The sequence below is a fragment of the Tenrec ecaudatus genome, chromosome 10, assembly GCF_050624435.1.
Source record: "Tenrec ecaudatus isolate mTenEca1 chromosome 10, mTenEca1.hap1, whole genome shotgun sequence".
NCBI lineage: Eukaryota > Metazoa > Chordata > Mammalia > Afrosoricida > Tenrecidae > Tenrec > Tenrec ecaudatus.
The window spans coordinates 108,263,373-108,284,718 of NC_134539.1; the positions used below are offsets into that span (position 1 = coordinate 108,263,373).

General features: G+C 41.8%; 2 protein-coding genes across 2 annotated transcripts; one reads left to right on the forward strand and one right to left on the reverse strand.

The window, feature by feature from the left end:
* Nucleotides 1–3,631: 3,631 nt before the first annotated feature.
* LOC142458644 (olfactory receptor 1E2-like) lies at nucleotides 3,632–4,564 on the forward strand. Its single transcript, XM_075559599.1, has one exon. The coding sequence runs from the start codon at nucleotides 3,632–3,634 to the stop codon at nucleotides 4,562–4,564; it is 933 nt and encodes a 310-aa protein (XP_075415714.1).
* A 5,486-nt stretch (nucleotides 4,565–10,050) lies between these two features.
* LOC142458161 (glyceraldehyde-3-phosphate dehydrogenase-like) lies at nucleotides 10,051–11,241 on the reverse strand. The gene has a single exon (XM_075559212.1). It carries the CDS (start codon nucleotides 11,177–11,179, stop codon nucleotides 10,178–10,180), a length of 1,002 nt encoding a protein of 333 aa, XP_075415327.1. The 5' UTR covers nucleotides 11,180–11,241; the 3' UTR covers nucleotides 10,051–10,177.
* Between the last annotated feature and the right edge of the window lie 10,105 nt (nucleotides 11,242–21,346).

The window sequence follows — 21,346 nt, forward strand, 5'->3', positions numbered from 1 at the left end:
GACCTTTACGGCTTTGTGCTGATGGTTTTACTTATCTGGATACTATGTGTGTGTCTTGTCTTTGTCCTGCTTCACACTTAACACAAGGATCTCACGGTTAACGAAATGTATCGTCATTCGTATGGAGTCAAAATCAGTACCTTCCCAGAACCTTCAGGGTATTTGCATGAGCGCTAACGTTTTAGAAGCACAGCCCTAGGTGATCCTAATGGGAATACCAGGCTGAGCTCTAGCTGCTTACATGGGTTAAGAAAATGAGAAACTCAGATGCCTCCTCACTGAGTGTCTGGAAGTGATACCTCCATACTTGGTGATACTTCGTCATATTCTTGGCAGTAGAGATGGAGCCTACTGTTTTTAACAGGCAAGCAAAATAGTGAGAAACCAGGAATACTCATAGGATTGTTCCCTAGATGTTTCTTCCCACCAGAGAGGCCACACATAATATACAACTCTTAATGCCTGGATAGAACAGCATCCTCAGGGTGAAAGCCTGGTAGTTGAACTCAATGTTGCCTTTTTTCAGTGAGGAGATTCCCATATTCTTCACGCCCTTGATGGCTTTCATTGTCCAATTCGGAGGCATATGGAAATATGGATATCTGAGGGAGAAGTCTAGTGAGGTTTCAGAGCAGACCATCTTCCTTTGTTGTATTCATCCCACATTTCCAAAAGTCCTCACCAGACTGTTATCCCAGCCTTACAAATGACACCATGGAGAGTTCCATAAGGATGCTTAGATTGAGTCAGATTGCTTGAGGCTCCCTGATGTATTTAATGTGCATGACATTTATGAAGTCTGTAATAGAATGGCAAAATTTAGTGCAAAATGGTCCAGGCTCGCCAGTACCGGTTCTGGGAGAATGTAATAGGAGCAGTTATTCTGACTGGGAACCCTGGAGGTGCTGCTGGGAAAGCTTCGGACACTAACCTCTGGATGAGCTGTCCAAATCCACGAGCATCCCCACAGGAGAGCGAGGAAGCTGCCTGCTCCCATAGAGAGTTATAGTCTTGGAAAGTCTATGTGGAGCCGCTGTGAGTCAGAACTGACTCCATGGCCATGGGGGAGTTATTCTAACTTAATAAAAATGCAAAAAAGACTACACTGACATTAAATCCTCAGAACCCTCATTTTTTTCAGGGATGGACCAAAGGCGTAATCATGGCTTACAGAAAGCATCTTGACATTGAGGTAGTTTCTGTTGTAAAATTAAGTTTGTGTATGTATATGCAAAAAATTACAGGTGAAGATAATATATTTCAGATCATAAGTTTACAAATTCTGTATCAGCATACCTTTGCCACAAAAGTAAATAAATAAAAGTTTAAAAAATAATGTTTGATGTCTTTAAAGTTGGAGCAATGCATATCACAACTGAATGACACCCAGTAAATAATATGAAACATTGGTTGTGTCAGGTACTGTGCCAGGTGTTGGTGCTACAGTAGTCCAGAATGCCGACTTGGCCTCTCCTGCATGGAGTTCACAATCTGGTAGGGAAAAGCTAAGTGACTTCAAATGCATCGAGGGCTATCGGGACTAATACAGGATGCAGTGGAAACATAGCAGTCGGTTCTGACTTAATCTGAGAGACAGGGCAGGTTCGGCTGAGCAAATAGCATGCAGTATTATACTTGAAGGTGAAGTAGGGCTAACCTAAGTGAAGAGAGAGCAGAGGAAAGAGGATCTAGTCAGGAGGAACAGCAAATGTGAAGGCTAGGGCAGGAAATAATGACGTTAAAATTGTAAAAGGTATTTTATTGTATTGAGATGAGTACAGAGACATTATGAACAATTTGTACACAATTTTTAATGCATGTGCCCAAACCCTAAAATGACATGTAGACACAACTCTTTTCTAATTCCAATGACTTTCCAGCTTTAAATATGGAGGAAAATTTTCCTTAAGAGGATATCAAGTACCATTATCTTCAAATGTTCTTAAACTGTTACATCTTAAGTCCCACTAATTCATAATTTAATGTCACACACACACTATACACTCAAATGGTCAACCCTTCACAGCACATAACAGTGACCGGGAAAACTGAACTACCATGACCAGTGGTGTTGCTGAATGTGCACATAGTTCTGACAAGAACACCATGATGACGGAGTGGTTGTCAGATAAAATTCTACTAAAAATACACAACATGGGAACTGAATTTCAAATGTTCAAGTCATACAAACACATGGTGTTGACTTCAAATTAACAGTAAGTGTGTTTTGTATGAGGGATATAAAAACTCCCCTCATTCCATGGAATTTTACACTGATCCCCAAGTCAAATCTTCCCACAATTCAATATTCACTATTTTCTGCTTGTATTAAATAAAACCAACTAGCCGGTAAATGATTTCATGTATTAATAAAAAACACACTAGAATAAAAATAGGGTGAAGTGGGATTTTTTTCTTAAAATTTTTTCTAGAGCTATTAAAAACTTCACTTTATGAAGTTGTTGATGAAAATGTTCCTCTGGATTGTACAAGAGGGGAGAGCCCAGGGCCCACTGATAAGACATAAGCAGAGAAACGTTCATCAGACTTGGTTCCTTTTTCTCCTGCTTCATCAGAGGCTGGTTTTCCTGGTTCCTTTTTCTCCATTTTCTGCAGGTCCATCTTTCTCTGGCCCATTTTCCAGGTGCCCCCCTTTGGCTTGCATGCTTTCCGTCTGGGGAGTTATCCTTTCCTGCTCCTCTTTTATAGGCACAGGTTTTGCAGATCTCCTTCACTGACCCTTGGGCCGAGCTGACCCTCCTTTGGGGCATCTTGCCTGTGGGGAGGGTGCTTGCCAGATGCCTGCAGACTGTGGAGCACTGAGAGCTTTCGTGAACCTGGGTTGCCTCAAGAAAATGTGAGTTTTATGTGCAGCATTACTGAATAGTGGGATGCCAGTGTCATTCTGTGGCTGGGGGAGGCTGTCGAAAAAGATCAAGGGTCTAGTCATGGAGTATCTTTTGGACCCTTGCATCGACTTTTGCCTTTATCCCAAGAAAGAGGAGAAGCCACTCAAGTTTAACAGGAAGGAGAGGTGATCAGATTCTCATCAGTAAATGCCACAGTGAGAATGAAAACATGGAAGGAGAGCAAGCCTGGTAGCTGGGAGATGTTTCTGTGATTATTGTTTCTATAATCCATGCAAGATGTGATGTCAGCCTGGTGGAGCAAAGTAGCAGTTGGGATTTTAAACTATGGATGAATTAGCAAGAGAATTAAATGGCAATATTTGGAGGCTTGGTAGACTCTCTGTATAATGTAACTATATGTATGAAATAAGCATGAGCACAACAGGTAAAGTACAGATAGAGCAGAAGGCAATTTTCATCATTGAAAATGAATGAATGGCCAAGTGAGTAGCAAGGAGACCAATGCTTTGAATGTCTCAGAAGCTGAGAGGTATGAATAATTTTGGAAGGAAGGAATATTCCTTCTAAATGTTTTTTTTTAAGTGAAAAATATCATTTTTCTATTATAGATATTCTGATCTGTAGTATAAAAATTGTCATTATTTTGATGAGAGGAAAACCAAGCATCATTACAGAGCATCTAATATTGGATAAATATGTGTGTTTTTTATTCAGGTTTTTAATGAAAACTGTTTGTCTTGCTTAGATATTAGTGACATAGCATGCCAGGGGAGAATCAAACCATTGTCTCAGAGTTCCTCCTTTTGGGCCTGCCTATTGAGCCAGAGCAGCAGAACCTGTTCTACGCCCTGTTCCTGGTCATGTATCTCACCACTGTCCTGGGCAACCTCACCATCATCATCCTCATCCGCCTGGACTCCCACCTCCACACACCCATGTATTTGTTTCTCAGCAACTTGTCCTTCTCTGACTTCTGCTTCTCCTCTGTCACAATGCCTAAATTGCTGCAGAACATGCAGAGCCAAGTCCCATCCATCCCCTATGGAGGTTGCCTCACTCAGATGTATTTTTTCATGTTTTTTGGTGACCTGGAGAGCTTCCTTCTTATGACCATGGCCTATGACCGCTACGTGGCCATCTGCTTCCCCCTGCACTACACCACTATCATGCGCCCCCAGCTTTGTATCTCTCTGATGGCACTGTGTTGGGTGCTGACCACATTCAATGCCATGCTGCACACTCTGCTCATGGCCAGGTTGTCTTTCTGTGCGGACAATGTGATTCCCCACTTTTTCTGTGATATGTCTGCTCTGCTCAAGCTGGCCTGCTCTGACACTCAGGCGAATGTGCTGGCGATATTTGTCATGGGAGGACTCATTCTTGTCATCCCATTCTTACTCATCATCATGTCCTATGCACGGATCGTGTCCTCCATCCTCAAGGTCCCTTCTGTCAGGGGCATCTGCAAGGCTTTCTCCACCTGTGGCTCTCACCTCACGATGGTTTCGCTGTTCTATGGGACAGTTATTGGTCTCTACTTATGCCCATCAGCAAATAATTCTACTAACAAGGACACTGTCATGGCTCTGATGTACAGTGTGGTGACCCCCATGCTGAACCCTTTCATCTACAGCCTGAGGAACAGAGACATGGGAAGAGTCTTTTGTAAAAGGAAAATGCTTTCCTTTTCATGATTTGGGTTTTTACATTATTCTTTTGGTTAGTGTTATTGATAGGATACTATTGCAGACTTCGTTTTACTACCTTCATGGAAATGTCTCTTGTAATAAAATAGTACAATATTTCCTATATATAAAAGAGATCAAGTTGAGCTGTGTAGTTGAACTAAGGCTGATGTAGGGTTCTCGGTGACCTGCTGGTTGCATCTTCCTCTTTGTGTTCATGCTTGAAAAATATCATTTAAATTTATTGTTTTGTGGTATGGTTCCTTCATAAAAAGTTTTGAATACAAACGCTATAGGGAGACATCAGACAAGGCAAGATATAACAAAATAATAATTTATAAATTATCAAGGGTTCATGAAGGAGGGGCAGCTGGGGGGGGGAGGGGAAATATGAGGAGCTGACACTATGGCTTAGGTGGAGAGCAAATGTTTTGAGAATGATGAGGACAATGAATGTACAAACGTGTTTTATACAATTGATGTATGTATGGATTGTGATGAGAGTTGAATGAGCCCCTAATAAAACTATTAAAAAAAAGAGGTGTATGAGGCCTAATAAAATGATTTAAAAAAAGAAATGCTATATAATTTAACCATCTAACTACTAGGTATTTGATCTGGAGAAATGTTAGCCAGGACCTGAATAAATATACGCATGCCCATGTTCACTGCAGCATTATTCACTATAGCAAATATATATATATATACACATATGTAACAATGAACTGTGACCAACTGATGAATAGATAAACCACCTATGATATACACACAATGGAATATATTAAAGAATAATAAATGATCCACTAAGCACCTCATAACATGGATGAGTCTGTAGTGCTCAATACTTCTTGAAACCTATGAGTCACAAAAGGACAAATATTGTATGACACTACTATTATAAAAATTCAAGAACAGATTTTCACACAGCAAGAAATATTCTTTTACTATTATCAGGGATGGGAGGGGACGGGAGGATAAATCACTATCTAGATAAGAGATGTATATAAACTTGGGGACTGGAAAGGCAATATACAGTAAAAAGGCAGTCAGCACAACACAGCCAAGGCGAATGACACCAGGAGGTGCCCCAGAGGAAAAGACAACCAAGGTGAATGCTATTACTCATACAGCCTTCAGTATGGTGCAGAACTCAATGGTTTTCCCCACTGGACCAATAGGACACACCATGATCAATGGAGAAAAGATGGAAGTTGTCAAGGGTTTCACCTTGCATACATCCACACCCAATGTTCTTGGAACCAGCACCAAGAGCTCAAAAGAAACACTGCCTTGGGAAAGGCTATTATTTTGAGAAGTAAGGTGTACCTGACCCAGGCCATGGTATTTTCAATTGCCTCGTATGGATGTGAAAGTGGGCGTTGAATAAGGACAGAAAAAGAAACAATGCATTTGAATTATGGTGCTGATGAAGACTATGGAAACCTGCTCGGACTGTCAAACGAAGCAGCCAATCTGTGTTGAAGAAGTGGGGCCACAGTGGTTCTTAGAAGTGAGGCCAGTGAGATTTTTCCAAGTGCTTTGAACATGCTATCTAGAGATACCAGCCCATGAAAAAGGCATCGATCTTGGTAATGTGGAGGGGCAGTGAAAACGAGGAAGGCCCTCTACAAGATGGATTGACACGGGCTGCAACAACGGTCTGAAACATAAGAATGATCATAAGGACTGGGCAGTGTTGTGTTATGTTGTACATCAGGTTGCTATGAATCAGAACAGACTGGAATGTACCTGATAACATCAATAACAACACAGCCTGGTGATAATAGTAACAACAAACAATAATCTACAGGTAGGTACATATGCAAGTTGAACAGATGTGGGAAGGTGAAGAGCAGTGTACTCATGAGCATATAGAGGTCTGCTAGAGGATGCTTCTCTGTGTCAACATTCTGTTTAATATCTTTCTGGTTGTTCCATTTTTAGTCCTCTAGTTTCCCTGCCTCCTTATCTTCTCATCTTTGCCTTTGAGCAATGGTTGACTTTTGTTCTCATATAGATTTTTAAAAGCTGAAGCACCCATACTCAGGGTGTTTATTTTGTGTTCCAATCTGTAATTAGGCAAAAAGGTGATGTCAGGGTTTTTGGTGCAAGGTTTAAAGAGTATCCCTGAGTGATAGTCTCAGGGAGTCAGCAGCTTGAACGTTTGATGTGTACTTAGCTCTACTGAGGAGTCCTGGTGGCCTAGTGGTTACATATTGGGCTGTAACCCACAATGTCTGCGATTCACAACATCATAAGTTCAAATCCACCAGCTATTCTGAGGGAAAAGAGGGCCTTCTACTTCTGTAAACAGTTACAGTCTCAGAGTCAGAGGCTTACTGTGACTTGTAGACCCTGTCCTATAGGGGGCATTATGAGTCAGCTTTGACTCAATGGCAGTTTGATTTTTGGTTTAGGTCGATTGACCACAGAATCTCAGAGGAGTTCCACAAAGTAGCAACAAAGTACAGCGGGATGGGACCATTTAATTTATGGTTCAAATCTATTATAAGTTATATATTCTACTCAATTTTATATGTTTAAATTTCTTCTTTGGGAATGATTATCGATTGACTCATAGGAAGCTTCCAAAATTGTGCAGAGAAATGTTTACTACCCATTTCCAGCTATTCCCAATGGTATCATTTTCTAACCAGGAAATTGACACAAATACTCAATTCAACTATAGACTGGACTTGGATTCTATGAGTTTTGCAGGCACCAATTATTTTTTCTATGTCTTTGTATTGTTTATGCACTCATCATATGCAAAAATTTGCATCCCCACTGCCACAACCAAGAAACAGAACTGTCTCAATACCACAAAGGGACTCTTGTGTGCTGCTTCTTTATAGTTCAAAGTAGAAAATGTTTTGAGAGTGAAAGGGGCATAAATAGAGGAATAAACTAAGACTGTTCTCTGTAAACAAGGAAGAGGAAGAGGGAAGGAGTGAGGGGCAGGGAGGGGTGATGGGGGAGAGAATGAATGGAAATGAACTATGCGTAGTTCACATGCTGTGAAAGAGATTCGTGTGTAGAGGTACTTATCTTTTTCTCCTTATACCACAGACCTTCAATACAAGGCATATACTCCATCTGGTCTCAACTAAAGAAATACTAGTCACTTAAAGCATGAAGTATAACTTAGCTGCTTGATTTACTGATAAACAATGTCATTCTATAATGGGATACCTTGCTGTGTTTTCAAGGTAATTTTGAATATATGACATTTTTGTCAGGCATACTGATGTAGAACCTAAAGCAGGCTTTATAATTTCACTCTGTTAAGGCCTGGCTGGTTGCTTTAAGAAACAGGCCCTGTCTTGGTTTACTCTGTGTTCTCCTTTCCCTTCACACACTTCTTCTTCAGGGTAGAAGACATCTATGTCTACGTAGAATAAATGTACTCCCAATGTGTTTTGATGAGCATAGGTAGTAGATTGCTTGTATAAATGAGGTTAGACTTGAGATAGCTTAATAGGACCTAGGAGAAGAAGGAATTGGGGCATGCGCAGCATATAAGAAGTGTGGTGTCATCTAAACTATTCCCTTGTCTCTCTTAAGGCTGATTTAAATGATGTAATAAAGGTATATATGCCTTAGTCTTCACTTATGTCTGTGATTGGGATTTACACCGTGAATCAGGTTTCCATTTGACCATTTTTGATGGTGGAACACCTATTCTCGGAGTAATACCAATACGACGGTGAAGAACAGTGCTTTGAACAATGTGTCCACCTGCAGTCAGCTGGAGAAGCAATGCGTTCCTACCATTTAAATGTAGACTTTTTCTTTTCAAAAAATCACTATAGTATCTTTTAAAACATTGTTTATTTTATTGCCATTTTTGAAATACAGAGCAGAACATACAGAATGAAACAATTTGTACATGTACAATTCATTGACATTGATTATATTCTTCCAGCTGCAAACCTTCCCCACCCTCCTTTTTCAAGTTGACCTCCGGCATTGACATAAAACCCCCTAAGGTTTCTGTCTGATCTTTTGAGTCGCTGCTGTCAGTTTGATCGCATACAGATTGTGTTAGTCTGTGTGGACTAGAGAAACAAATTCATAGACACTCATGTGTATAAGAAAGAGTTTTATATACAAGTGCAATTGAATATTGAGAAAACATTTCAGCACAGTCCAGATCAAGTCCATAAGTCCAATATTAGCCCATATATCTGTCACCATTCGTGTTTAGTTTGGGTACACTAGAGAAGTAAATTCATAAACATGCATATGCATATAAGGGAGAGGTTTATAGACAAGAGGAATTGAGCATGGAGAAAACATCCAATGCAATCCAGTCCAAGGCCATAAGTCTGATATTAGTCCATATGTCCGATACCAATCTAGAAAGTCCTCTTCAGAATCACAAAACACATGAAAATTAAGTCAAATGCAGGATGAGCACAAGTCAGTGAGTAGAAAGTCTTTGGATCCATTGTCATTGGAAACATCTCAGGGCTGGCTGGGGTTTCTCTGTGATTTTTCTGGCTTCCGAGGTCTGGTTGTGTCCATGTGGCTTGTCTTCTGCAATGTCTCCCAGGGAGTAGCAGAGAGAGAGCGGTGTCTTCCTGCCTCCAAGGAGGAAGTACCAGATTTCCCAGAATTCTCAGGAGAAGGCCATTCCCACACGTAAGTCTCAATGGCTATCTCCAGATTGACAGCCTAGACTCGACCCATACACTTTTCATCCTTATTTTGACACAAGATTAGGTAACTACCACACCACTCTATAATTCTCTTCAGACTCACACAACACATACAATGATGCTAAATGCAGGAAGCTCACATGGCAGGGTGGAAGCATCTTAGCGCTGGCGTGGGTCTCTACATGGCTACTCCAGCTCCAAAGCTCCGGCTGCCTTCAGCCTAGCTCTATGTGGCTGGTCTGGAGGAAGACGAAGCAGAGAGTCTATATCCATCTGGCCTCCAGTGAGCTATTTATCTATATGGTGCATCCAAATGAGGTCATCAAGCAGCAACCTGATTGACAGGTTAGACTCCACCCCTCCACAAGTTGACACCAGATTATGTAACTGCCCCACAGATAGATTTTACAACAGTGGAATACTCAGAGCAGAGTTCTTTGCTAGTTGAGCTAAACTATAGTTTATAGTCATTTTTCTTGATTCAGCATTTGCTTGACGCTGTAATTCTCTGCTGATTTGCATCTAGATTTGATTCCGCCAATTCTGTTTGGTTTTGACTGATATTTTTGTGGGCGAATGCGAGAATGCAACTGCTCATGCCAACATTTATCTCTGCTTCTCCTTCTAGAAGAGGATACCCCCAAAACACCAGAATTTTTTCAAAGCTATGTTTAAAAAATTTTTTTTACAGAACAAATTTATCATCTTCCAAGTACTCTCCATTATACTGAATACATTTATCAAATCTGCAGTTTAATTCTTTTTTTTTTTTTAGGTACAGTGTACTTTATTGATGGTGCATAACAAGGTCGAGCTCCCTAAGCCCCTCCCCTTCCTTCAGGGGGTTCCGATGTTATATTCTCAGTATGTTAAGGGATTGAATTAGGGGCAAAGACTCCCCAGCAACCGAGAGCCTCTCTTCCTCTAGTGCTGTTGCTGGGGCTGCTGGTCCAGGGGGCTCTTACTCCTTGGAGGCCATGTGGACCATGAGGTCCACCACCCTGTTGCTGTAGTCAAATTCATTGTTATACCAGGAAATGAGCTTGACAAAGTGGTCATTGAGGGCAATGCCAGCCCCAGCATCAAAGGTGGAAGAGTGGGGGTCACTGTTGAAGTCACTGGAGACAACCTGGTCCTCGGTGTAGCCCAGAATGCCCTTTAGGGGACCATCGGACGCCTCCTTCACCACCTTCTTGATGTCATCATACTTGGCAGCTTTCTCCAGATGGCATGTGAGATCCACGACGGACACATTGGGGGTGGGGACACGGAAGGCCATGCCAGTCAGTTTCCCATTCAGCTCCGGGATAACCTTGCCCACAGCCTTGGCAGTGCCAGTAGATGCAGGGATGATGTTCTGGGCAGCCCCACGGCCATCACGCCAGAGTTTCTCAGATGGGCCATCCACGGTCTTTTGGGTGGCAGTGATGGCGTGGACTGTGGTCATGAGTCTTTCCACGATGCCAAAATTGTCATGGATGACCTTGGCCAGGGGGGTTAAGCAGTTGGTGGTGCAGGAGGCATTGTTGACAATCTTGAGGGAGTTGTATTTCTCGTGGTTCACGCCCATCACAAACATGGGGGCATCGACAGAAGGGGCAGAGATGATCACCCTTTTGGCACCGCCCTTCAGGTGAGCCCCGGCCTTCTCCATGTTGGTAAAGACACCGGTGGACTCCACGACATACTCGGCACCAGCCTCACCCCACTTGATGTTGGCCTGATCTCGCTCCTGGAAGATGGAGATGGCCTTCCCATTGACGACAAGCTTCCCATTCTCAGCCTTGACGGCGCCGTTGAACTTGCCGTGGGTGGAATCATACTGGAATATGTAGACCATGTAGTTCAGATCAATGAAGGGGTCATTGATGGCAACAATCTCCACTTTGCCAGAAGTGAAAGCAGCCCTGGTGACCAGGCGCCCAATGCAGCCGAATCCGTTCACTCCGACCTTCACCATCATGTCTCGGGGATGCGGCTGGGACTGCACGGGAACGGGAGAGGCGGCTGTCTGTCGCACGAGGAGGAGCAGAGAGGTGCAGTTTAATTCTTGGAAACATTTTCAAACTCATCTGGCTGACAGCACCTCCCTTGTTTTTTTCGTCACATCTTGCACATCATCAAAGTGCTGTCCTTTTATGTTCCCCTACATGGAAGCAAAAAGAAATTGCACACAATGAACTCAGGTGAGTAAGGTGCATTGGGCAAAAAAGACATGCTGGGTTGTTGTTTTTTTTTTTTTTTTTTGCCAAAAACGGATACACTGAGATGTCTGCATGAGCAGGTGCATTGTTGTGGTGACAAAACTAGTCCCTGTCTGCCACAAATCAGGCCTTTTTTGTTGCACACTGTTATGCAAGCTTTTTAGAACTTCTAAATAGAAAGCTTGGCTAACAGTCTGACCTGGTGGAAGGAACTCCAAATGTACTATCTCCTTCACATCAGTGAAGAATTTTACTAGTTTTCTTTTTTGGGTGTGTGTGGGGTACCCCCTTGTATATTTTCAAAATAATTTTTATTTAAGTACAATTTATGCGCCATAAAGGTTACTCCTTTAAACTGTATAGGTCAATGAGTTTTGATAAATGTAAACACCCATGTAACCCCAACCTAACCACAATCCACATGTAGACTGTTTCTTTCATTCCACAGGTTCTTTGTGACCCATTGCAATCAAACCTTTTACGCTTTGCTTCTGGCTAAGGATGTGGTTCATATCAGTACAGATTAAATTGTCTATTTCTTAACTTTATATAGATGACAAATATTCTTTTGTGTCTTTTATGCTATTTTCTCAGTATGATTTTGAAATTCATGTGATTGTATGCATTGGTAGTTTTTTCCTTTTCATTTCAATGTGATTATTTCAAATAATGCCACTAAGAACTTTATTGTGTCTGTGTGTGTGTTTATTGTTGATACATATATATTCTGTTGTGAATATAACTATGGGTGAATTAGTTGGCTTGTAGGTGTATTAGATATTACCAAAAGCCTTTAAAAACACACTAATTTGTGTACCAATAAGCTATATGAGTGCTCCAGTTTCTTGGTATATTAATGAACATTTGAAGGTCAATGGTGGTGTAGCAGGTTGTGTATTAGGCTGCTGAGTTAGTTAGTTTATTGTGCCAACATGGCCGATAAACACATGTGGGATTAATTGAAGGGCAGAGGGATACATGACTTGGTGAGCCTCGCCTTTATAGTTCTTGGGTCTCTTGCTTTGTGATGGTCACACCAGGATGCAGTTGCCTTAGCAGTTCCCTGCTTCAGCTGGCAAGGCTGACTTCCTGCAAGACGTCTTCAAGGAGAAGCCACATGGACCTACCTCAGTGCAGCCCTGGGTGCTGGAGCAGCTGTGTGGAGACCTCTGCCAGCGCTGAGATGCTTACATGTTCACTGACTCGGCTTTCCTCCTGCAGTTGGCATCGTTATGTCTGTTTTGTGAGATGGAGGAGGACTTTGTGGACTGGTGTTGGACATATGGACTTGTGGGTTTGGGCAGCACTGGGTTGGGCTGTTTTCTTGATGCACACTTAACCTATATATATAACTCTCTCTTATACATGAGTTTCTGTGGATTTGTTTCTTAAATTACCCAGACTAACACAGCTGCTGACTGCAAGGTCAGCACTTCTAATCCACCAGTTGTTCTACAGGAGAAAGGTGAAGCTTTCTGTTTCTGTAAAAAATTCAAAACCCTGGAAACCAACAGAGGCAATGAGATAGTTTATTGTGCCAACCTGGCCGATAAACACAAGTGGGATTAATTGAAGGGCAGAGAGATAAATGGCTCGGTGAGCCTTAACTTTCTTGTTTCTCACTCTTTAATCATTGGACCAGTGTGTGGCTACCTTGCTTGTTCTGTGCCTCGATTTAAAGGGTACACTACCTGTGGTACGCCTAGCCTGTGGACTGTGTCACTGTAAGTTGAGGTCCCTTAAAGACCACACAATTGATATTTACATCTCTGGAGCTGGGGACTGACAGTTGGTGACCTGGCTCAGGGTTGGTGACCTGCCTGGCTGTTTGCTGCCCATGCTGGGATAGCCTAGCTCTCTCTCTCTCTACAGAGGACTACCTGGAAGCTCTCAAGACTTGAAGGACTGCTAGTGTCTCACAACTCTCTCACGGGAGTGTGTTGCACTGAGACATTTGTACTGCTTCATAATTTAACCATTCATTTATTGTATTAAATATCTATCTGTTTATAATTTAACTGTTCATTTCTTTTTAAAAACATTTTATTAGGAGCTCATACAACTCTTATCACAATCCATACATACATCAATTGTGTAAAGCACATCTGTACATTCATTGCCCTCATCATTTTCAAAGCATTTGCTCTCCACTTAAGCCCTTGGCATCAGGTCCTCTTTTTTTCCCCCTCGCTCTCTGCTGCCTCATGAGCCCTTGATAATTTATAAATTATTATTTTGTCATATCTTGCCCTATCCAACGTCTATCTTCGCCCCCTTTTCTGTTGTCCATCCCCCAGGGAGGAGGTCACATGTAGATCCTTGTGATCGGTTCCCTCTTTCCAACCCACTCTCCCACTCACACCCCTGGTCCTGAAGGTATCATCCGCCCTGGATTCCCTGTGCCTCTAGTTCCTATCTGCACCAGTGTACATCCTCTGGTCTAGCCAGACTTGCAAGGTAGAATTCAGATCATGATAGTGGAGGGGTGGGGTGGGGAGGAAGCATTTATGAACTGGAGGAAAGCTGTATTCTTCATCGGTGCTACATTGCATCCTGGCTGACTCATCTCCTCCCCTAGACCCTTTTGCAAGGGGATCTTCAGTGACTGACAAATGGGCTTTGGGTCTCCACTCTGCATTTTCCCCTTCATTCACTATGGTAAGATTTTTTTTTTTGTTCTGATGTTGCCTTATACCTGATCCCTTTGACACCTCATGTGCTGGTGTGCTTCTTCCATGTGGGCTTTGCTGCTTCTAAGCTAGATGGCTGCTTGTTTACCTTCAAGCCTTTAAGACCCCAGGCACTATATCTTTTGCTAGTCAGGCACCATCAGCTTTCTTCACCACATTTACTTATGCACCTGCTTTCTCTTCAGTGATCATGTCACATTCCCTATTTCTTATAGCCTATGTATTCACTGCACCAAAGTTCTCAGGTTTGTCCCAATTTTGTTCTTGATGGCTCTAATACTTTGGAGTTTTTCCTTGAAGTCTGTGACCCACCTTGAGTTTACTCTTGCACATGGAGTAAGATAAGGGGTTTGCTTCATTTTTCTGCAGGTAGATACCCATTTTTCCCAGCACCACTTGTTGAAGAGGGCATGAGCTTCCCATTTGATATTTTTGCGGCTTTTATCAAAAGATCAGTTGTCTGTATGCTGATGCCTTTTTTCTGGGTTTTTAGTTCTTTTCCATTGGGCCGAGTATCTGTGATTATACCAATACCATGTCATTTTACCTCATGGCTGTATAATATGTGCTAAAGACAGTTAAAGGAGGCCCTCCAATGTGTCCTTCTTCTTGAATTCTGTGCTAATTTGGGGCTTCTTGCTTTCCATATGAAGCTGGTAATTAGGTTTTCCATTTCTCTGAGGAAAGATGAGGGTAATTGTCTTGGGATTGCATTAAATTTATATAGTCCCGTGGGCAGCATTAACATCTTTACTATATTGAGTCTTCCAAATCACAAGCATGGAATATTCTCCCATTTGTTGAGGTCATTCTTGGTTTCTTGTAATAGTGTTCTGTAATTTTCCGGATATAAATATTTTGTTCTTTTAGTCAGGTATATCCCTAGATATCTCAATTTGTGCTTGGGTATTCTGAAAGGTACCTCCATTTTAACCTCCTCTTCTGTGGTCTTATTTGATGCGTATAGAAGTACAAATTACTTCTGTTTGTTGATTTTGTATCTTGCCACTCTGCCATATTCCTCTATTCTTTCCAGTACTCCCCTTGTGGACCATTAGGGATTTTCCATATATAAAATTATATCATCTGCAAATAATGACATTTTCATCTCTTCCTTCTTCAGCCATATAATCTGATGTCTTCTTTTTTTGCCTTATGTTGTTGGCTAAAACCTCCAGTATGATATAAAATAAGAGTGGGGAGAAGGGATATCCTTATCTGGTCACCGTTTTCAGTGGGATTGTGTTTGTCTTTTCTCCATTGAGCTCCACGTCGGCTGTTGGTTTTTCATATATAGCTTGTATTATCTTGAGAAATTTTCTTTCCATTCCTACCTTCTTGAGTGTCTTAAACGGCAATTAGTGTTGAATGTTTTTGCAGGCTTTTTCCACATCTATCGATATTATCATGTGGTTGTTTTAGTTTTTCATGTTAATGTGGCAAATGATACTAATGGTGTTCCATATGTTGAACCATCTCTGCATCCCTGCTTTTCATTCCACTTGGTCCAGTACTTTTGTATTCTATTAACCAGTATTTTGTTAAGGATTTTTGTATCAATGTTCATTAAAAATATTGATTTGTAGTTCTACATTTTTATGGGATCCTTGCCCGATGTTGGTATCAGAGTTATACTAGCATCATAGAAGAGTTCAGGAATTTTCTGTTTCCATGTTCTGGAAGAGTTTGTATAGAATTGGTGTCACTTTTTCCCTGAGTGCTTGGTAGAATTCTCCTGTGAAGCAATATGGTCCAGGGGACTTTTTTGGTTGTAATCCCTTGATAATCTTTTATTTGTCTTCTATTGCTATGAGTCTATTGAGATTCTTTACCTCCATTTGATATAATCTAGGGAGGGATTATCTTTCCAAGAATTGGTCCATGACTTCCAACTTGTTGAATTCATTGGAGTACAGTCCTTTGTAGTACTGTGTAATTATCCTTTTGATTTCATTAGGGTCTGTTGTAATGTCCCCTGTTTCACCCCTCATATTTGTTATTGGAATTTGTTCCTTCCTTTCTTTAGTTAGGTTTGGCAGTGGGTATCAATTATGTTTATCCTTTATCCACATTCTCCACCCCACCCCATAGTTTTCTTATTTTCCCTCTCCTGAATCTCAGCCCCGATTTTTATTATTTCTTTTCTTTTGCTATTAATAGATTGCTCTGCTGACTCTGCTGTAATTACTGTAAATTTTGTGCAAGCATATCAATCATAAGTCTCTCTTCCTTTTTCAGGGGTGCATGTATTGCTATCAAACTTCCTCTGATAAATGCCTTTGCTGTGTCCAATAAGTTTTGATATATAGTGTTCTCATTGGTTTCTAGAATTTTCTAATTTCATTTCTGATCTGGGCCAGCATATTCCGTTTGCAACAGAACGTTATTCACCCTCCAATTGTTTGCTTTTATTTTCTTCATCTTCTTTTTGTTGATTTCTAGCTTTATTTCGCAGTGGTCAGAGAGAGAAGTCTGTATAATATCAATGTGGTTCAATTTAAGTATATTTGTCTTATGCCCCAGAGTGTGGTCTATATTCCAATATGTGCCATGTGGGCTTGAAAAGTATGTGAATTTTTTTTTTGTATTTAGATGAAAAACTCAGTAAATTTCTATCAGGTCAAATTGTCTAATTGCAATATGTGGATCTCTAGCCTCCTTGTTGAGTTACTTTCCCTGTGACCTATATTTCTGAGAGAGTGGTGTTTTATAGTCACCTACTATAATAGTTGAGGCTCTGATTTCTTTTATCATCTTTTGGAGTGTTTGATTGACACATTCAGTGGGCCTATAATTCATAGAATGTGTTTAAAATACAAAGTGGTTCTTTGTCTACTGTTGCCTTTAGCATTATATAGTGTCCCTCCTTATCTTGTTTTATGGTTTGCACTTTCAGGTCAATTTTATCCGAGATTAGGAATTCAAACCCTGCTTTCTTTTGAATTGCTGTTTTCTTGGTATGTTTTTTTTCCCCGGCCTTTGATTCTAAGCCTATTTTTGTCTGAAGTCTTGAGATGTGTCTCCTGTAGGCAGCAGATTGATGGGTTGTGTTTTCTGAGCCAGTCTGCTTGTCTCAGTCTTTTAATGCCTGAGTTCAGTCTATAGATATACAGGGTTATTATCTCCAACTGTGGACTCTGTGATGTCATCTTATACCTTTTGTGTTGGGTGTTTTCCTACCTTCTTTTCTTATCAGTGTGCTGTGAGTGTGTGTGTGTGTTTCATTCCTGACTTCTTTCCAACCTTAAGCCCATGCTTTCTTGGGGGCTATTTTCTCTTTGTAGCCCTCAGCTTGGGGTTATTCTATGTGACAGTCCCTTATTTATGCTTGGTGAGTGCTGTTTTTCTGCCCATACTGGGTCGGCAAGCTTCTTTTGTAGTGCTGGGTTTCTTCTATCATATTCTTTGACATTCCCTTGCCTTGGAAGACTCATACTTCTTCTTCTTGGTAGATAATTTGGCTAGATAGAGAATTGTGTCTGCGTTATTTCCTTCATTTTTTTGGGAATATGTTACTCCACTCTCTCCTCTTCTTCATAGTGCCTACTGATAGATCTGAGCATATTCTTATTTGGGAAACTTTATATGGGATTGCTTGTTTTTTCCCTAGCTGAATTCATGATTTTCTCATTTTCCTCAAAGTTTGATAATTTAACTATTATGTACCATGGTGACTTCTTTGGATTTAGTCTAGCTGGTGTTCACTCAGCCTCTTGAATGGTTGCCTGGTTTTCATTCATTAAGCTGGAGAAGTTTTCCTCCAATAATTCTCTCACTATTGTTGCAGATGACTCCTTTGTTGTGTCTTTCTCCAGTTATCTAAGTATTCTGATGTTGTTCCTTTCCATAGCTTCAGATATAGCTCGTAGGTTTTCTGCAGTTTCTCTGATGATCTTATTAGATTTTTGTTCACGTTTGTTGAAGTCCACTTGGCTGACCTTTATGTCACTGCTGCAGGTTTCTGCCTCCTCCAGTTGATTGGGGACATCCATGAGTCTGCTACTGGTTTTTGTTATCTCGGCTCTAAACTCTTTTATTTCCCTTTGGCGTATGGACTTTATCTCCTCTATCATATCATCCTTTTTCTCTATTGTTTTCCTCACATCCTGTGTGACTCCAAACAGCATTGTGAAGTTTTATTTACGTGGCAGATCAATGGCTGCTTCTTCTATGCATGTTGTTAGCTTCAGGACATCTTATGATATTTCCTTTTGTGTCTCCCGTTTTTTCGTTGAGTTTGTTGGACCTGATTGTTGTTTGTGTTGCGTTGTTTTAGAGGAGCCAGGTGCCAATTTTCAAGGAGTCAAGAAGCACTAGCTCTCCCTGGGAGACTCTTAGGAATGCTTCATTGAATTGCCTTTACCTCTTTATCCTCTGCCACTTCACATCTTCCCTAGTCAACCAGTATTCTGTAATGTGGAGGCGAGTTGAGTGGTCCCCTCAGGGGACACTTGTTGGGTGGTTGTCGACCCGTGGGGATGGTGTTTCACTGAGCAATCTCACAAGAACCTGTGATGGTGTGGACCATGACAGCTTGTGGCACCACAAATGGCATGTGGGACTGCCTGCTGTAATGGGAGTGGCAAAGGAACCTGGTGGGTTGTCCGCTTTGGTGTAGAGCCCTGTGAATGGTAGGCGGAAATGCACTGGTCATGTAGATCGCTGGTGAGTTTGGGAAAGGTTCCCACAGCAACGTGGAACATTGGCGAGTGTTGGCCAAGCTGCCTTTGGCTGTGTGAGGCACTAGGGAAGGCAGGAGGAAGTTCCCTCAGTCATGTGGGAACACAGAGGACAAATAGGAGCTCCCCAACCATGCTGGCAGGAAATTCCTCATAGAATGTGGCTGGGATTTACCCAGCCATGTGTGGAAAATCAACCACACTGCACAGTGTGGGTGGGCAGAATTTCCCCAGGAAGAAGGTGGGCTGTATATCCCCTGGTGGATGGTGCGTAGGCTTTACTCAGCCTCAGATTAAATCACAGAGTTTGGAACTCTCCTAGGTGGATGGAGGGCAAGCGTAAATGCCCTAGGCTAAGGGGAGTGCTTTGGAGGTCAGCAGTGGCATGTGAGGGAAAAGGGTAGAGAAAAAGTGAAAAAAAGAAAGAAAAAACCCAAAATATAGTCCAATTAGACTGTGCGGCAATAGAGAGAAAAGAGGGAAAGAAAAGTAATCTTGTAGCTGAACCTGGATCCCTGACCATGAGGCTGGAGGGGTTTAATTCCCACCTGAGGCAGCATCATGCTTTGGTTGTGTTGAGATATAAAGCCCCTGTGCTGGCTCCAAATGATCCCAGCTGCCCGTGAGACAGTGGCAGGGCTAAGGTCAAACTCTAGCCGGCTTCCACTGTGATAAGGCAAAAGCCTCCAGCTCCTCAAACCTAGTGCATTTGTGCCTACTTATGTTTATGATGCTCCTCCTGCAACCCAGCAGTGTGGAATATCCCTCTTAGTGACTCTCTGCACGGATTCTCCAGAGTCCCTCTGGTATGTCTATCTTTCATTCTTAATGGTGTTTTTCATGATAGTTTTTAAATATTAGGGTAGTCATTTTATCAACATTTTCCCATATATGTAGAAGTTTCTTTTTGTTTTTTGATAAAATATTCCCTTCACTCCCCAAAGGTTTGGATAGTATTCTCTTTTGCTATCTTCTAGAAGAGACACTGGGTGGCATAAATTTTTAATATGCTTGGCTGCTAACTGAAAGGTTAGAAAATTGAGCTCACCCCGATATGTATCGAATAAAGGTCAGGATTTACTTCAAAAAATAAGCCATTTCAGGTGTCTGACCCAACTCAGGGATGCATATTGCAGCCAACTAAAAAGGAGGGGACTAGAGTGGGAAGGAAAAAGAAAACAAAGAACAATAACAAAAACCTAAGTGTGATGGGGAACTGGGCACTTGTACACCCACAGGAAGGGTATTGTTTATGGCTCCACAGGAAAGGAATAGAGGAACCAGACCACATCTAAGCGCGCCAAGCCTTGAGGGCAATACACTGGCATGGAGGAGCAAACTAGCAGAGAGGATGATGGGGCCATTCCAGAGCAGAGCAATGTTGACCTCTTCCCCAGAAGAAGGCCATATAGAGGACAGCTCTGAATATATAGCTTGGGGATAGAGGCGGGTCTGTACAGACCACATGGGAGCGAACTAAGGGGAGAGAGGGAGGGAGTGGACTCCATCATGGTCCACCAAGCCCTGGGACAACATCCCTTCTCAGAGCAGCCAATGCACAGAGAGGGTCTTAGGGTCAGCCCACCATGAGACACAACATTCCCTCACTGACGTTAGTGCTATGGGGGACACTACTGGAGACACTGCATGGAATGTGTGCCTGGTCTGCCCCATGCTCAGCAGGGTAAAATGCAAAGGGAGGGCAACAAGGCAGCAAGGGGTGCAAAGTAATCAAGTCCATGAAGAATCTTAAAAATAGCCTTCTGGCTTGGGAGACGGGTCATGGCACCTCATCAGCCTTGATTGGAAAACATACATAAGGGTCAGCAGACAGACCTGGGACTATCTATTTTTCTTTTTTTTGTTATCTGATTTTGTTTGTTTTTCTTTTGCCATATGTCTATCTATATAAGAAAGGCAGGATGAACAATCCCGAGGAGGAAACAATGGGAACAGAGGATCCCCAAGGACATGGGAGAGGAGGGGTCAGGAAGAGGGAGTGTGGAGCCAACAAACTCAGGGATAAGGGAACAACAAGAGATCTAAAATTGATGGTGAGGAAGGTGTATAATGCCTGGTGTGTTTTAATCAAGTACAATACATCTGAGAGAAATTGTTGAGAGCCATATGGAGGATGAGCATGATAGTGAGATAGGAGGAAGGTGAAAGGAAATAGAGGGAAGAAATAGGAGGCAAAAGCTATTTATAGAGGTATAGCTTTATCCCTGTATATATGTAAATATACTAATTTATAATTAAAGGGATAGACGCCAATGTACACATGTTCAGTATTAAGATAGCATATTGATTTTGGACCTCTACTCAAGGCCACCCTAAACAAAGTAATACTTTCTTCTAATAACCTGGCACTCTTTTATACTCAGCTTCCTGATGAAATCGCTGAAGACAAGATGGGTGAATAAGCAAATGTGGTGAAGAGAGCAGATGGTGACCTACTATCAACATATATAGCATGCGGGGGTCTTAAAAGTTTGAAGTTAAACAAACAGCCATCAAGCAGGTAAGCAAATACACCCACATGGAAGAAGCACCCCAG